Here is a 16,493-nt window from a genome sequence, read left to right on the forward strand (position 1 = left end):
CTATGTCTGTGTCATACACACACATTTTGGTCTCCCCGGGCAAGTACCTTAACCCTGAGTGTGGAAGATATTCATCCTGCAGAGGTTGGGCTGGGCAGGGAGGTGAGGCCTTTCCATGAGAAAGAAGCTGCCTGTGGCTGCCAGACCTGAGTTACCTGCCACTCTGGCCCCTGTGCTCAGAGCCTGGGAAGTGGTCCACGCTCCGCCAGACCTGAGTTACCTGCCACCCGGGTCCCTGTGCTCAGAGCCTGGGAAGTGGTCCACGCTCCGCCAGACCTGAGTTACCTGCCACCCGGGTCCCTGTGCTCAGAGCCTGGGAAGTGGTCCACTCTGCATTTCCCTGGCTGTTTCCATCTGCAGCTTGTTTGGCTGCTGCAGGCCAGGGCTGGAGACCAGGCTCCACCAGAGAGCCGGCTGACCTGTGGCTGAGTTGCTCTGTGCTTCTGGGATGCTGGGGACGACACCCGCCCTGCACCGTGGCGTGTTCCTTGAGTTAGAAGATATAGCCCCTTATTTACACCTGTGTCCTGTTTTCATAACAGGAAGGCGTTTACAATTTCTCAGCAGAAGCTGAGTTGAGTTCCCACTTTCATCTGGGATTTCATTTGCATGATTCTGCTGGGAATTGGCTCCCGCTCCGGCACTGTTTTTGCGGCTGTTTCTAATTAGACAGATGACAGCCTGCAGCGTTTTCCCGGACATACTTAGTGGGAAATGTGGAGTTCCTGCAGTTGTTTCACGTGCCTGGTTCTTTAGCAGATGACCGTCGGCTCCTTCCCCTCTCGTGACCCCACTGTCCTTGCCCTTAACCCCGGAGCGGGGTCTTTCTGGGGCAGAATGAAAGAAATTTTCATTGGAAGAAGTTTTCAGGAACGCAAAACTGGCCAAGTTTTTCTGTCTGGAAGGCAGGAAAAATACTGATTTATTTTTTAACACTCATGGAAGAAGTTTTGGATTATTTTTCCCGAAGAGTAAACTGTGCATGAATGGATGTGTATTGATTATTTGTAAGCCGGGGGTGGGGGGGGGGGCATGAACAAACAGATGTGTATTGATTATTTGTAAGCCGGGGATGGGGGGAGCTTTGTATTAATGGGTGGTATGTTCATATGTGACCTAAAACCTGAGGCTCCCAAAAGACAAATGCTAGAAAGAGGTTAATCTGGGACAGGGTGAGCAAGAAAGGGCGCCAGGCCAGGCTCCCAGAGCCTGGAGAGGGACTCCCTACCTCCTGTGCCCTTGGCCAAGGGCCCCGTCTGACCCACGCTTGCTTTTGTCCAGCCCAAGAGCTATGCACTTTGCATTTCTAAATGGTTGAAAAAATCAAAAGGAGTAATATTTCATCATGTGGACATTTTATGGAATTGGAATTTCAGTGCCATAAATAAAAGCTTACCGGAGCTTGGCCACAGCCACTGGGTTGCATCTTCTGTGGCCGCATTGCATTCCTGCTGCTGAGACAGAATTCAGGAGCTGCAAGACCATGATCTGCACTTCAAGCAAAGATGTCCCCTCCTGGCCTTTTAGGGAACGTGCGCGCTGGGCCTGCTGTGGGAGGGGCATTTCTCCGAGCGTGGACCTGTGGTCATTGCTGGGTGAGGATTGGTGTTGATGAGGGAGGGGTTGGAAGTTCTAGAAAGTGTGACTGGCAGGGTCCCTCCTCCCACAGTAGCTCCGTCGTCTTGGCAGAGGCAAGACCTGCTCTCCTCTCACAGGCATGGGAGCAGAGTGGGCCAGGGTGCAGGAGGTCTGGGGTCAGGGGAACCTTCCCAAGGTGGCTCCTGGGGTTTTGGAGGGCTTGACCTGGGCCGGGGTTGGCCCCTCAACTGCCTACCCAGGGTGCTGTGGGTGTGACGTGTAAATCCATGAGAGTCAAGTGCAGATGTAAGAGCAATAAAGGAGGCAGTTGAAAAAAACAACGGTGTCCTGGATATGGATGGCTGTTGTGGCGGGGAGGCCACTGAAGGTGACGGATGCGCTTTCTTGAACCTTTTTATCCGAAGGCCATTTCCAAAGCTGCCAATCCCAGTATTACCGTAGGTTGCCCAGGCTGGGCCATGTTTCAGGGTGACACGAACTTTGGCTGTCTCTTGTGACCTGCGTGCCTGTCCCACACAGGAGAGCCTGGGAGCCTGTGCCTTCCTGGCTATGGAAGCTCCTTCCCGCCTGCTGAGGAAGGAGAACTCTAAAGTTCTCTTCTCGTGTCACTTTTTAAGCAATACCAAAAAAATGGGGTCAGTGAACACCCCAGGACACTTACGGGGATATGCAGTTCTCTGGAGCAGGCGGCATTGGGGTTGCCTGGCTGCCCACCTCTCACCTCTCGGGGGCCCGGGGCCTCAGGTGCCCCCCTCAGTCTGTGCCCCCATGCTCCAGAGGCACTGCGGCTTCTGCAAGTACCAGGAGCACACACCAAGGCCCTGAGCACACGAGCATTCATGGGGGCTGAGGCTCCCGCCACCCGGGGTCCATTTGGAGGCACGGCCGCTGGTGTAGCCACCCCGGGCTGTGAGGGAGACAGCCTGTGGCGCTGGAGCAGCCAGTGGGGAGAGGCGGCCCCCAGGGGTCTCCTGTCGAGGCAGGTGCCCCTCCTACTCCTCCCCAGCCTGCAGTCACCTGCAGGAATCTGGAATGGGTTTTTGCTCTGGACTGGGGCGGGAAGACCTCTTAGCCGCAGACTTCCCAGGTGCCTCCTGTGGGATCCACCTGCTTCTCTTCGCAGAGATGGAAGCCCGGAGGCCAGGCTGAGTTATCACAGCACAAAACTGTAGCAGGGAGAGGCTCAGCCTTCTTTCTTCTGTGGTAATTGATCGTTGGTGCAGAAAATTAGAGTTGCTTTAGATCTCGCCCTGCAAGGCACTGGGCAGCGTGTCTGAATCCTGAGGGCCCTGCGTATGAAGCGAGAGAGATGGGAGGGTGGCAGGGGCTTCGTGCAGCGGCTTGAGGACTCAGGCCTCAAGATCACCAGGTCTAGGAACCGGGGGGCACTTATGTGTGAAGGGAGAGAGACAGGAGGTGGCGGGGGCTTTGTGCAGTGGCTTGGGGACATGGACCCCAAGGTCACCAGGTCTAGGAACCGGGGGGCACCTATGTGTGGAGGGAGAGAGACAGGAGGTGGCGGGGGCTTTGTGCAGTGGCTTAGGGACTTGGGCCCCAAGGTCTAGGAACCGGGGGCTACCTGTGTGACTCATTCATTTACTTGTAATTAAAGGAGTATTCTATTTTAGAAAAAATATACAACATACTCCAAAATGGCCGGACACCGTGACTCACGCCTGTAATCCCAGCACTTTGGGAGGCCAAGGCCGGTGGATCACCTGAGATCAGGAGTTTGAGACCAGCCTGGCCAACATGGTAAACCCCTATCTCCACTAAAAATACAAAAAATCAGCCAGACCTGGTGGCAGATGCCTGTAGTCCCAGCTACTCGGGAGGCTGAGGCAGGAGAATCACTTGAACCTGGGAGACGGAGGTTGCAGTGAGCCGAGATTGCACCACTGTGCTCCAGCCTGGGCAACAAGAGCGAAACTCCGTCTCAAAAAAAAAAAAAAAAAAATCTAAAACTAAGAATAACGGTTTCCCTGCCCCCAAGTCTCATCCGACCGTTTTCATTTTAGTTCTGCTGCTGGCTGCTTTTCCACAAGGCCACCATGTGTGACCTCCTCTACCTCAGGCTGTCCCTGGGGATTTGCTGCTGGGAAGAAGAGGAATTTAGCAAATTTAGATTTCCACTCTCCTGCCCTTCCTGCCTGTTTGGAATTTGGTTAGTTATGTGATCTGACATGAGCCAGGCTCTTGACATTTCAACTTGGTCCTCTACACGGTTGTCTTCCAGTCTCTCTGTAGGCTGACTGTAAAAAGTTGAACCCAATAAAACGAGGTTTAGTGTTATGATTATTTTATGACATGATGCATTACAAAAAAAGTGAAACATCACCTTAAGAAGGAAATAATATTGTCATTAAATCCCAGAGAAGCCTAATATTTAAATATAATTACTGCATTTTTACATTTGCTAATTAAAAAAAACTCAGAAACCTAAAATCATAATAAAAATTATAATGTACATTCTTCTTTTCAATTTGTCAATACTTTGATTTATTTCCCTGTCTTCTTTGGAAATAGTTTTCTGTCCTGTGCTTTTAATATTATCTCAGTTCTTTCTTTTCTGAGTTTATCTTCATTGGAGAGAAAAAATGGATTTTTTTGACCTTTTTTGCACTTGATCGATATACAATCCTCAACATTTTCATTGACAAGAATTTTAAAGTAATTTACTGGATGATTACTTGAGAATTGAGTTAACTTGACATCTTGTCTTGGGAAGCTGAGATGGGAGCTGCTGTTGAGTGCAGCGGAGCTTTGGATGAGGAGGAGCTCCTGGATCAGTCTCCTGCCTCTTGAGGGAGCAGTTACAAGTCCAGGCCCCAATTTATAGGGAGCTGAGATCTCCCCAGACCTTCTGAGTGAGGATTTGGTTCGTGGCTGCCAAATGCGGTGGGAGCTGGATGTGCAGGGGGTCATCACTGCCAGAGAGCCTCCACCAGCACTCGCCTTCCCCCAGGGGTTCCTGCAGGTGGCCCTCCTTTCATTCAGGCTAGTGGTTCAGCAGGTTCTGGTTCAGCAGGTGCTAGTAGAGAGTGGGTGCTGGTGGAGTGGGTGCTGGTGGAGAGTGGGTGCTGGTGGAGAGTGGGTGCTGGTGGAGAGTGGGTGCTGGTGGAGTGGGTGCTGGTGGAGAGTGGGTGCTGGTGGAGGGGGTGCTGGTGGAGGGGGTGCTGGTGGAGTGGGTGCTGGTGGAGAGTGGGTGCTGGTGGAGAGTGGGTGCTGCTGGTGGAGGGGGTGCTGGTGGAGGGGGTGCTGGTGGAGTGAGTGCTGGTGGAGTGGGTGCTGGTGGAGTGGGTGCTGTGTGGAGGGGGTGCTGGTGGAGAGTGGGTGCTGGTGGAGGGGGTGCTGGTGGAGAGGGGGTGCTGGTGGAGAGTGGGTGCTGGTGGAGAGTGGGTGCTGGTGGAGGGGGTGCTGGTGGAGAGTGGGTGCTGGTGGAGAGTGGGTGCTGGTGGAGTGGGTGCTGGTGGAGTGGGTGCTGGTAGAGTGAGTGCTGGTGGAGTGGGTGCTGGTGGAGTGGGTGCTGGTGGAGAGTGGGTGCTGGTGGAGTGGGTGCTGGTAGAGAGTGGGTGCTGGTGGAGTGGGTGCTGGTGGAGAGTGGGTGCTGGTGGAGTGGGTGCTGGTGGAGTGGGTGCTGGTGGAGGGGGTGCTGGTGGAGTGGGTGCTCATAGAGTGGATGCTGGTGGGAAGTGGATGCTGGTGGAACGGGTGCTCATCTAACGTGTGTCACCTCCAAAGGCTTCACCTCCTATTATCACCAGCGTGTGTTGCTGTCTCCAGCTGTCCCCCAGAAACACTGCGCCCCCAGCAGCCTGGGTCTGAGTCTTTAGATCCGTGTGCTGTGGTCAGACTTGAGCCAGCTCCTGCCCTTCAGGCTTGCACAGCACCTGAATTGATAGAAGGGGTCCACACCTAGCAAGTGGGCAGCAGACGGCAGCTGTTCTTCGGCGTGTTTCTCCTTTGACACAGTAGTGCCATTTCTAGAAAACTGTTTCATAAGTATATTAACACACATCACAGACGGGATGTACCAAAGCTCGTCATTGCAGGGCTGTTTGTAATAGTGCAAGGCTGGAGGAACCCAGATGTCCTCCTCTCCGCAGCTGCCTGTGCTCCTCTGGTGGGCTGGGCGGCGCGGTGGGAAGGGCTTGGAGACTGTGTGCTGTTTGCATCGGGCAGCCCCACAGATACCACGGATGGGGCAGCGTGAATCACAGAGATCTATTTTCTCACAGTTGTGGAGGCTGGAAGTCTGAGATCAAAGATGCCAGCAGGGTTGGGTTCTGGCGAGGGCCTCCTGCAGGTCTGCAGATGGTGCTCTCTCTGTCCTTACGTGGCGGAAAAAGAGGAACACGCTCTGGGTCTCTTTCCCTTCCTACAAGGACACGGATGTCATGATGGGGCTTGTACTGAGGACCTCATCTAAAGTGCGTGATCTCCAAAGGCTCCCCTCCTGATAACACCATCACGTGGGGTGACGGCGGAAGGACTGATCAGAGCCGCCTCGCCCACCTCCCAGGGCCGGGCAGGTGCGGAGCGGGAGTGCCGTCGGGAGCGCGTCTTGTTCAATGGCCCTGACTTTGGAACCTTCAGAGTGTTTGAGATAAAGAAAGAGAAGCTTCGAGCTGGCTCTGGCTGCATCCCAGCCCCGCTGCACCCCAGCCCCGCTGTGGCTTCCGTTAGAGGCCCTTTCCTCACCCTGTCTTCCATGGGGCCATGCACAGTGTCCGTTCGGCAAACACCGCACACCCTGCCCTGGTCAGATCAAGCACCCGCACTCTGGGGCCCTCTCTGACCTGCAGCCATAGCTACTCCCGGGCCTCCTCCTGAGGCTTCCACTGCAGCGGGTGTTGTGGTCACCTGCTGGCGCCTGGCCGCCTCCTCACCGAACAGCGGGGCTCATGGGTCTCCGCACCTGTGGTCAGCATTGCCCATGAACTGCAGATGTGCCGCGAACACCAACGAGTGGGCGGCGAGCACAGGGGCTGGGATGTTCTTTGCGGTTCCACGGGTGGGATCAGAGCCAGGGCACAGCGACCGGAGCCTGGCTCCCGTGGGGAAGACTGGCCACCAGCTCTGTCCCGCGGTGAACTGGCAGCCTCAGATCATGCCTGTCCCCGTGCTGTCTGTGAAATCGGGTGACACCATGGTCGCGGCGCGGCAGGACTGTGTTTTGGAGCCAGGATTCTGCATCATCAGTGACTCCTTAAAAAAACTGTACTTGATAAAACCTATACATGTAGAAAGGGTCTAAATGAACCCAGTCGGGCACACCGGACTCCATGTGCTCTTGGTGATTTGTGTGTCACAGAGTTAAGTGAGGTGATCCAAATTGATACCATAAAAGATGCCCTTGTTTCTATGAACTGGGCGTGCCCAGTGCCCGTGCAACTCGGATGCCCGGGAGAGGAGGTTCCGTCCCACCGTGGCCTGGGGTGAGGGCAGCTCAGGGAGCTCTCACTGTTTCTTCCCTGTGGGGTGAGTCGGTGGTTCTGGATGCGTGACTGCATCAGGGACCCCTCTCCCCTTCCTCTGCCGTCGTGGGTCAGGGTGGGACCTCTCCAACCTCTGTTCCCGAAGGAGGATTGAGAATCACTTGGGCTTCTTACGATTTTTGTCATTCTAGTCAGGAAGAGGCTTCCTGCGAAGGGCGGAGGCTGACTGGGTTCTTGGTGTTTGGGTGGGATTGAGCAAAGCCCTTCCGTCCATCCACAGGGGGCCTCAGGGGCAAACTCCAGGCCCAAAGCGGAGGAGCTGCCTAAACACGAAAGAGCGAACCTGTTAAATCCAGGAGCTTTGTCCGCTAAAGCGTCCTGCTGGGTTGTAAGAAGCTTGTTTCCCCTCTTCACTAATTGTGGAACAATGGCAGGGACAGAGGGTGCATGATGAGACCTGGGCCTGCGCCAGGGCACATGCAGACAGCCAACCCAGCCCGCGATCCCAGCTCGAGCAAGGCCAGCTCCAAAGCAAACACCAGCTCCCGGGTTTACTTGGCGGGGAGGTGGGAGGAGAACTTGAGAAGCCCATTCATCCTGCAGCTTCCAGGCCTGGGCGTTCCCGCCTTGTTCCTGGGACAAAGCTCATTGTTCCAGCTGGAGAAGAGCTCCGCTGAGGATCGCCTGCGTTTGGTTTCCCATCTCTCGCTTTGTGTTACTTTCCAGTGTCTTAAGAGTTCCTCTCTAGCCCTTAGGATGCTGACGTAAGTGTGGTAAAAGGTAGATCCTAAATGGGTTCCTCTTAAACGCTGGTGATTCTTCTTCGCTTTAGACAGTCACGGGAATTGTTGCTAGGGGAGGGATATCTGCGGATTGTTGCTTTAGGCACCTTGGTACGAATCTCTCCTCTGCACTAAGTTTTAACAGAGAACCCAGAGCGTGTTGATTCCCTGCCTTGTGCAGGGAAATGTCTTCCCCTTTTTTGTCCTCTTCTATGCACTTCTTGCGTCTTTGACAGCTGATAGCCCCTCTGCAGGGATTCATTTTGTTCCATTTTGGAAGACTTTTGGCAGCCTCGTGCTTCCAAAAATTTGGGCGAAAAGTGTGGGTTGATTATTTACACAAAAGTCAGACCTATCACAATTAAATCATAATTTCTTTCTGATTACTTCTGTTTGACAGTTTGATGTTCAGAAGGCATGGATGAGGCATCTGAGATTGATGAGCTGATTGGTGAGCACTGCAGTGCGGTCTCGGCTGTATTATTAGCGGGGAGGTGATGTTTAGAGCTGATTGAACACTGCAGCGCGGTCTCGGCTGTATTATTAGTGGGGAGGTGATGTTTAGAGCTGATTGGTGAGCACTGCAGTGCGGTCTCGGCTGTATTATTAGCGGGGAGGTGATGTTTAGAGCTGATTGGTAAACACTGCAGCGCGGTCTCGGCTGTATTATTAGTGGGGAGGTGATGTTTAGAGCTGATTGGTGAGCACTGCAGCGTGGTCTCGGCTGTATTATTAGTGGGGAGGTGATGTTTAGAGCTGATTGGCGAGCACTGCAGTGTGGTCTCAGGCTGTATTATCAGTGGGGAGGTGATGTTTAGAGCTGATTGAACACTGCAGCGCGGTCTCGGCTGTATTATTAGTGGGCAGGTGATGTTTAGAGCTGATTGGTGAGCACTGCAGCGTGGTCTCAGGCTGTATTATTAGTGGGGAGGTGATGTTTAGAGCTGATTGGTGAACACTGGAGTGTGGTCTCAGGCTGTATTTTCAGTGGGGAGGTGATGTTTAGAGCTGATTGGTGAGCACTGCAGTGTGGTCTCGGCTGTATTATTAGCGGGGAGGTGATATTTAGAGCTGATGGGTGAGCACTGTAGCGCGGTCTCAGGCTGTATTATTAGTGGGGAGGTGATGTTTAGAGCTGATTGGTGAGCACTGCAGCGCGGTCTCAGGCTGTATTATCAGTCGGGGAGGTGATGGCTTAGAGCTGATTGGCTTCTGGCAATGCCAGCAGGATGTAAATTCTGTGACTTGGAGTTGTGATTTAAGCAGCTGTTACTGCACTTGCTCCCTGGAGGACTTGATATGACATGGAGGCAGGACTGTGACCCAGTGAATACCAGGCAGCCAGTGGGACAGGGAAGCCCCAGCTTCCCAGATAGATCTTTAGGTGCTGGACAGACCAGCTCCCAATTTTGTAGAACAACCCAGGAGCTCCTAACTCACTGAAGGTCGGAGACGCTGGGACGGTCTCTGGGTTTGAGAACCCAGGAATCGGAGGACGGGGTAGAACTTGAATCCAGCATCCAGTCGGATCCAAGTGCTCGCTCTGACTGAGGTCTGGAGACCCTGAAGAAGCTGGACCAGAGACGACAGTAGCCTCAGAGGGGTGTCCAAGCCACGTGGACGCCTAAGCGGCCCTGCCCGGGAGCCTGAAGTGCCTGGGTGAGGCCGTAATGGACGGAGAACTGCTCCTTGCAGCTGCACACTCCACGCGGGAAACTCGCGAAAAGGGCTGGTGACGCTCCACGCGTCCCAGGTCGTGGGCAGCCGCACCCTGCACCCTGCGTCCCAGGCCGTGGGGAGCCGCACCCTGCATCTGGGCTCATGCGGAGTGGCACATGGCTGCCTCCTACACTCGCCCCTCCCAACCCCAGCCTTCATGGAGGGAGTGTCTTTAGTGGGTCATGTGGGTTTGGGAGTAAACTGAGCCATTCTGCCTTGCCCTGTTGTCTTTTTTCTGTAACTTCAGTTAATTTTTAGTTGGTTACCAACTAGCTCCTGTGTGCATTCTCTCATTACATCCTCAGAATACACCAATGGATAATGCATCATCTGCTTTTATTAATATAATGTGATAATGGTTGGTTCCCAAGACTGTATGAAAAGAAAGTAAGTCTTGGGATCCCCCAAATCGCTAAGTTAAAGGGAAGAGTCAAGCTGGGAACTGCTAAAGGCAAACCAAACCTGCCTCCCATTGTATTCAAAGCCACCCTTTGCTCACTGGGACACGCATATCTGATTGCCTTCTTTGGAAAAGATGGTCAGAAACTCAAGAGAGTGCAACCATTGGTCTCTTACCCGCCTGTGACCTGGGAGCTCCCTCCCCTCTTGGAGTTGCCCCCCCTTCACCTGGAGTTGTTCAGCCTTTCTAGACCGAACCAATGTTCATCTTACATATATTGATTGGGGTCTCATGCCTCCCTAAAATGTATAAAACCAAGCACTTTAGGAGGCCGAGGCATGTGGATCACCTGAGGTCAGGAGTTCAAGACCAGCCTGGCCAACTCGGTGAAACCTCGTATGTAAAAATAAAAAAATTAGCCGGGCGTGGTGGCGGGCGCCTGTAATCCCAGCTACTTGGGAGGCTGCGTAGCAGGATGAGCCGTAGACAAAGCTCCTCAGACACCAAGTTAAAGAAGGAAGTGGTTTATTTGGCCGGGAGCATCGGGCAAGACTCCTGTCTCAAGAGCCGAGCTCCCCGAGTGAGCAATTCCTGTCGCTTTTAGGGGCTGACAATTCTAAGGGGGTCCGTGTGAGAGGATTGTGATAGACTGAGCAAGCTGGGGGTACATGACGGGCTGCATGCACCGGTGGTCAGAGTGAAACAGAGCAGACCGGGAAGTTTCACAATGTCTTTTCTGTGCAATATCTGGAATCTATAGATAACGTCACCAGTTAGGTCAGGGGTCGATCTTTAACTACCAGGCTTAGGTCAGGCAGGCCCAGGCCTGGTTTCGGGTCTGGTTCCTTGGTTTTGGGTCTGGTTCCTAGGCGCCGGGCTGCCTGCCTTTAGTTTCGCTTCTCTTTCCTTTTCTGAGTATAAAACAGTATAAAACAATATGAGAGGGTCTCTCTCTTCCCTCAGCTGAGGCCGGTGAATTGTTTGAACCTGGGAGACAGAAGTTGCAGTGAACCAAGATCATGCCAGTGGACTCCAGCCTGGGTGACAGAGCGAGACTGTGTCTCAAAAAAACAAAAAACAAGGTGTGCCCTGAAGACCTTGGACATTTGTCGTCAGGACCTCCTGACGCTGTGTCATGGGCATGTTCTTGACCTTGGCAAAATAAGTTTTCTAAATTGGCCGAGACCTGTCTCAGATATTTGGGGTTCACATATCACTGGGGTGGCATCTGTGACCCGCAGGAGAGTCGGGCTCTGTCTCTCCTTCTCTCTTGGAGCAGCTCCTGGTCCTGTCCATGCAGCCCTGATAGGGCCTGCTCCAGGCCGAGTCTGTTCCCTGTGTCCTGGAGGAAGCCTCGGTGACAGGGGACCCTGTGCCGGGGGTGGGGGTGTCACCTGTGGAGGAAGGGCAGGGGGAGAGGATGAGCAGGCCCCCACTTCTCGTTGCCTGGAAGCCGAGATAGATCTTCACTCCACCCAAGCCTCCTCTGCTCCTTCTGCCTTCAGGTATTTGTGATACTCCAGGATCCCCCAAGAAATGACCCTCACAGCCAAAGGATTGAGGCCAGGTTTCTTTAGCTGAGGGGCAGGCAAGTCCTGACTAACGTAATTTGATCTCATTAATGGTATTAGTGGGCATCTTATGTCTTAGCTCTGTTCAGGCCTTTCTGAGGAGCCATGGCTGGGGCAGTCTATAAACATAGCAGCAGGTACCAGTTCACCCCTGCAGCTCTGGAGGCTGGAAGTCCAAGATCAAGCAGCAGCCAACTGGGTGTCTGCTGAGGGCCACCCGGGTTCGGAGAAGGGACCTTCTCCTCGTGTCCTCTCACATTGTGGACAGGACAAGGCTGCTCTCAGGGTCTTTTCATAAGGGCAGGTGCCCCACCCTGGGGGCACCACCATCAAAGCCTGGTCACTTCCCAGAGGCCCCACCTCCCAACACCATCCCTTGGGGGTTAGGTCTCAGCACAAATCTGAGGGGCCGTGAACGTTCAGTCTGCAGCCATGGGGGCTCAGGGAGCCATGAGCACTAGCGCTGGACCCAGGCAGCTGGACGCCCCCACCCCATCCCGCACCCCCCACCCCATCCCGCACTCCCCACCCCATCCCGCACCCCCCGACCCTATCCCGCACCCCCCCGCCCTATCCCGCACCCCCCGCCCCATCCCGCACCCCCCCGCCCCATCCCGCACCCCCCCGCCCCATCCCCCGCACCCCCCCGCCCCATCCCGCACCCCCCGACCCTATCCCGCACCCCCCGCCCCATCCCGCATCCCCCGCCCCCATCCCACACCCCGACCCCATCCCGCATCCGCCACCCCATCCCGCATCCTCGCCCCCATCCCACACCCCCGCCCCCATCCCGCATCCTCGACCCCATCCGTTATCCCCCACCCCATCCCACACCCCCGCCCCATCCCGCATCCCGACCCTATCCCGCATCCCCCATCCCATCCTGCACCCCAGCCCCATTTCGCATCCCCCGCCCCCATCCCGCACCCTCGACCCCATCCCGCACCCCCCGCCCCATCCCGCACTCCCCGCCCCATCCCGTATTCCCCGCCCCATCCCGCACCCCCCACCCCCCACCCCATCCCCCTACCTCATCCCGCATTCCCCTACCTTGAGCCTGCTTCTCTGTGGGACTCCCCTTCACCCACAGGGTAAGGGGCATCCGGAGGCTTCACTCACACCACGCGGCCCACCTCAGTGGTCCTATCTACGCTTCCTCCAAAATACACCCTTGCCCTCCACTCTGGGCGCCCATTTCTCCTACGACTGCCGGAGTGCAGGCTTGAAACTCGTCTGTGCCCTTCATGTCACTGTGGCCACCTGCTCGGGTGGCTCAGGTCGCATCTGTTAAGTACAGAAGCGAGTACATTACGAAGTCCTAATCCTTCACAGACTTCGGTGGGCCCCGTGAGACTTCCTGACATGCAGCCCAAGTGCATGGATTTACTCAGCCCTGTGGTAAAGCAGTGCCATCTGTAACCCCGAGAACGCAAGCCCTGGGTGTTCCTTCAGTGACAAAAGGCAGTCCTTAGTACGAGGCACTGAAGCGATTTTAGGTCAGGCAAATGTTCATGGAAAACCACATGGCCTGGCTTTGGGATGCGGCTTTTCAAACTCCCCCAGCCTCCCACTTGCAGCGAGACTGGGATGGGGAGGTAGGACTCAGCCTCCCGCCTTTCCCAGGGGGGCTGAGGTGGGGGCTTCTGTCCTGTATTCATCCTGGGAGAGGGCGTGGGGCATCGGCTATAATTCCGACCTTTAAAATCAGTAAAGCGCTTTGCATATTTGCTCCTCTGAAGCAGCAGTCTAAGAGCCTTTGGGTTGTATTGGTTTTTTGTTGTTGTTGAGACAGTCTCGCTGTGTCGCCCAGGCTGGAGTGTAGTGGCTCGATCTCAGCTCACTGCAACCTCTGCCTCCCAGGTTCAAGCGATTCTCCCACCTCAGCCTCCTGAATAACTGGGATTACAGGCGTGCGCCACCACGCCCAGCTAATTTTTCATATTTTTAATAGAGACAGGGTTTACCATGTTGACCAAGCTGGTCCCTAACTCCTGACCTCAAGTGATCCACCCACCTCGGCCTCCCACAGTGCCTGGCCTTGCTTGTATTGCTGTGTCCTGTGTGTTCTCACTGCTGAGCAACACGAATGACAAAGAACCACAATGTCATCACTGTGATTTACTTCAGGGCGGCACATTTGTGTTGAAATCCTGTGCCTTAATGAGGAGCTTAAAATGAAGATACTTCTGCCATTAGCTTCAAGATGATTTTTAACATTGTGATCCAAATGTGATCAAAAATCTTAGGTAACATGTTAAGATGCACAAAATACTTAAAAAAAAAATCCAGACAATGACCGGGTATGGTGGCTTATGCCTGTAATCCCAGCACTTTGGGGGGCTGAGGTGGGTGGATCACCTGAGGTCAGGAGTTGGAGACCAGCTTGGCCAACAAGGCGAAATCCTGTCTCTACTAAAAATACAAAAATTAGCCGGATGCAGTGGCACGTGCCTGTAATCCCAGCTACTTGGGAGGCTGAGGCAGGAGAATCACTTGAACCCGGGAGGCGGAGGTTGCAGTGACCTGAGATCACACCACTGCACTCCAGCGTGGGCAACAGAGTGAGACTCTGTGTTAAAAAAATAAATAAATAAAAATAAAAATGTAGACAATAATGATAAAGTCACAATAAAAAAATATTGAGAATAAAGACAATTCACCTCTGAAATACATAGTTTGTGGGGAATATTTGCAGGTAACTCCTGGCTCTTGTTAGTTAGAAACAGGCCTATATTACACGACTAGCACAAGAAAGAACAAAAGGCAAGAGTTCTCGTCGCCACATCATGAAAGTAACTTTTTTTTTTTTTTTTGAGCCGGAGTCTCGCTCTGTCACCCAGACTGGAGTGCAGTGGCCGGATCTTAGCTCACTGCAAGCTCCGCCTCCTGGGTTTACGCCATTCTCCCGCCTCAGCCTCCCGAGTAGCTGGGACTACAGGCGCCCGCCACCTCGCCCGGCTAGTTTTTTTGTATTTTTTAGTAGAGACGGGGTTTCACCGTGTTAGCCAGGATGGTCTCTCGATCTCCTGACCTTGTGATCCGCCCGTCTCGGCCTCCCAAAGTGCTGGGATTACAGGCTTGAGCCACCGCGCCCGGCCAAAAGTAACTTCTTAAATTTTGATGCCCTGACATGAGTCAATTTTCATTCCATAATTGAGATAATTTTGGTTTTCAAACTGAACAATATAGTGTGTAACTTTGAATTTGTTGGCAAATTGGCAAACTCTTATTTATTTTGTTGTTGTTTTTTGGTGAGATGGAGTTTTGCTCTTGTTGCCCAGGCTGGAGTGCAATGGTGCAATCTCGGCTCACTGCAACCTCCACTTCCCAGGCTCAAGCGATTCTCCCACCTCAGCCTCCCGAGTTGCTGGGATTACAAGTGCACACCACCACGCCTGGCTCATTTTTTGTATTTTTAGTAAAGACGGAGTTTCACCATGTTGGCCAGGCTGGTCTTGAACTGTTGACCTCAGGTGATCCGCCGGCCTCGACTTCCCAAAGTGCTAGGATTACAGGTGTGAGCCATCACCACACCCGGCCAAATTCTTAATATTTTATATTTAAAAATGGATTCAAACACATCTGAGACTTGCATATGGGAAAAGTCAAGATTGTTTTATTTTAAAAATCAGTATTATGGAAGGTATTATAATAGAATAAACTGTATAAAACGATCTTTAATGACTGCTTTTTAGAATTCATAACTTTGCCATGATTCAATGAAGCATTTCTGAGCGTTCTGTGCATTTTAGTTTACTGTGAAAGGGAATCTAATGACAAAAATCCCTGGAGGGTATCAGATTGAAACTTGGATCTCCAAGCTTCCTTTTAGTTCTAACCTTCAACTATTCTGTGGTTCTGCAGTGACTTGTGATTTTGATATTGAGTGTAAACCTGTACTTTGATGTTTCATTCCAAACACTACAATTCTCAACATTTTTTTTTTCCTGGTAGGATTTTTAGTACATTAAGATTTGAGAATAATGGAAACATTAACAACAAAACAAAAGGAAACACAAAAACTACCCTAAAACTCCTTGATTTGAACTTCACTTGCTTTTTAAATGTAAAATGTAAATGAATCTGTGTTCTGTTTTTGAGACTCTAAATTGAAAAATTCATAGTTCATGCTTAATAGTTATTGCAGGCTTCTCTTTAAACTTGAGAGGGCTTGTGTTGGCGTCCACGTTCTCTAAGTAGGTCAGAGGCAGCGGCTCTGCTCTAACACTTGGGAGAACTCTTGAATGTAAGTGGCAGAGTCTGGTGGACTCTACCTGGGAGGATTAACCTCTTGAAATGCTTTCAGTGAGAGCAGTTTTAATGCTGAGAAAAGAGCCCTGCGCTGACTCTAATTGCATTTCTAGTTCTGCCACTTACAGACTGACTGACTTTAGGCAAATTACCTGATCTTTCTTAGTTTCTAAATTCCGATTTATCCAGAAAAGGGATTTCTTCTAACCTGGATCTCATTCTCTCCTCCCTTCCCTCAGTCAGCCACCTTCATGTGCTCTGCCTTAGTGTGCTTAGCCATTTCCTCAGGATGTGCCTTTGTCACTCTGAAGTAGGGGGTGACCTTGCCCTACCGTGGTCATTTCTGAGAGCTCTCGAGGGTTCCCTGTACACACCAATCTTCTCTAAGCGCAGGTGCTGCTGCCTAGCTCAGAGGTTGCCCCAGATACGTGCTTTGTGTGCTCAGTGAACGAGCTGACAAGACCCACTGGAATTGCAGGGGGTGTTCACGATGGATATTTACAGAGGTTTGCTGTTTATGAAGGACTTTTCACACATAAGCTCTTCATCCTTCTGTGACCTTGTTCACTGCTGCTTACTGTCATTGGCGCTTTATGGTTTAGGGCCCCAGGCTTTAGAAGGGATGTACCCCTTGTGCTTACCCAGGCAGGGGTGTGGCATTTTTAATCACAATCTCCTGGGGCTTTGGCCTTGGCTTCAGCAAGAGTTCATGGATGCTCTGTCTGATATTAGC

At 52.7% G+C, this 16,493-nt stretch overlaps 1 protein-coding gene across 6 annotated transcripts in view; it reads left to right on the top strand.

Moving 5' to 3' along the window:
- PXDN (peroxidasin) overlaps window positions 1-16,493 on the top strand; it is a 112,987-nt gene that overhangs the window by 29,752 nt on the left and 66,742 nt on the right. For 2 of the 6 annotated variants that reach the window (XM_050753166.1, XM_050753167.1), the window contains exon 1: window positions 7,317-7,801. The exons of the other annotated variants lie outside the window; for them this stretch is intronic. In XM_050753166.1, coding sequence (XP_050609123.1) covers window positions 7,485-7,801 — 317 coding nt within the window. In that variant the 5' untranslated portion in view covers window positions 7,317-7,484. Of the gene's footprint in view, window positions 1-7,316; window positions 7,802-16,493 lie in introns of those variants that run through there. 6 annotated transcript variants of the gene reach the window in all.

Source organism: Macaca thibetana, chromosome 13 (assembly GCF_024542745.1).
Source record: "Macaca thibetana thibetana isolate TM-01 chromosome 13, ASM2454274v1, whole genome shotgun sequence".
NCBI lineage: Eukaryota > Metazoa > Chordata > Mammalia > Primates > Cercopithecidae > Macaca > Macaca thibetana.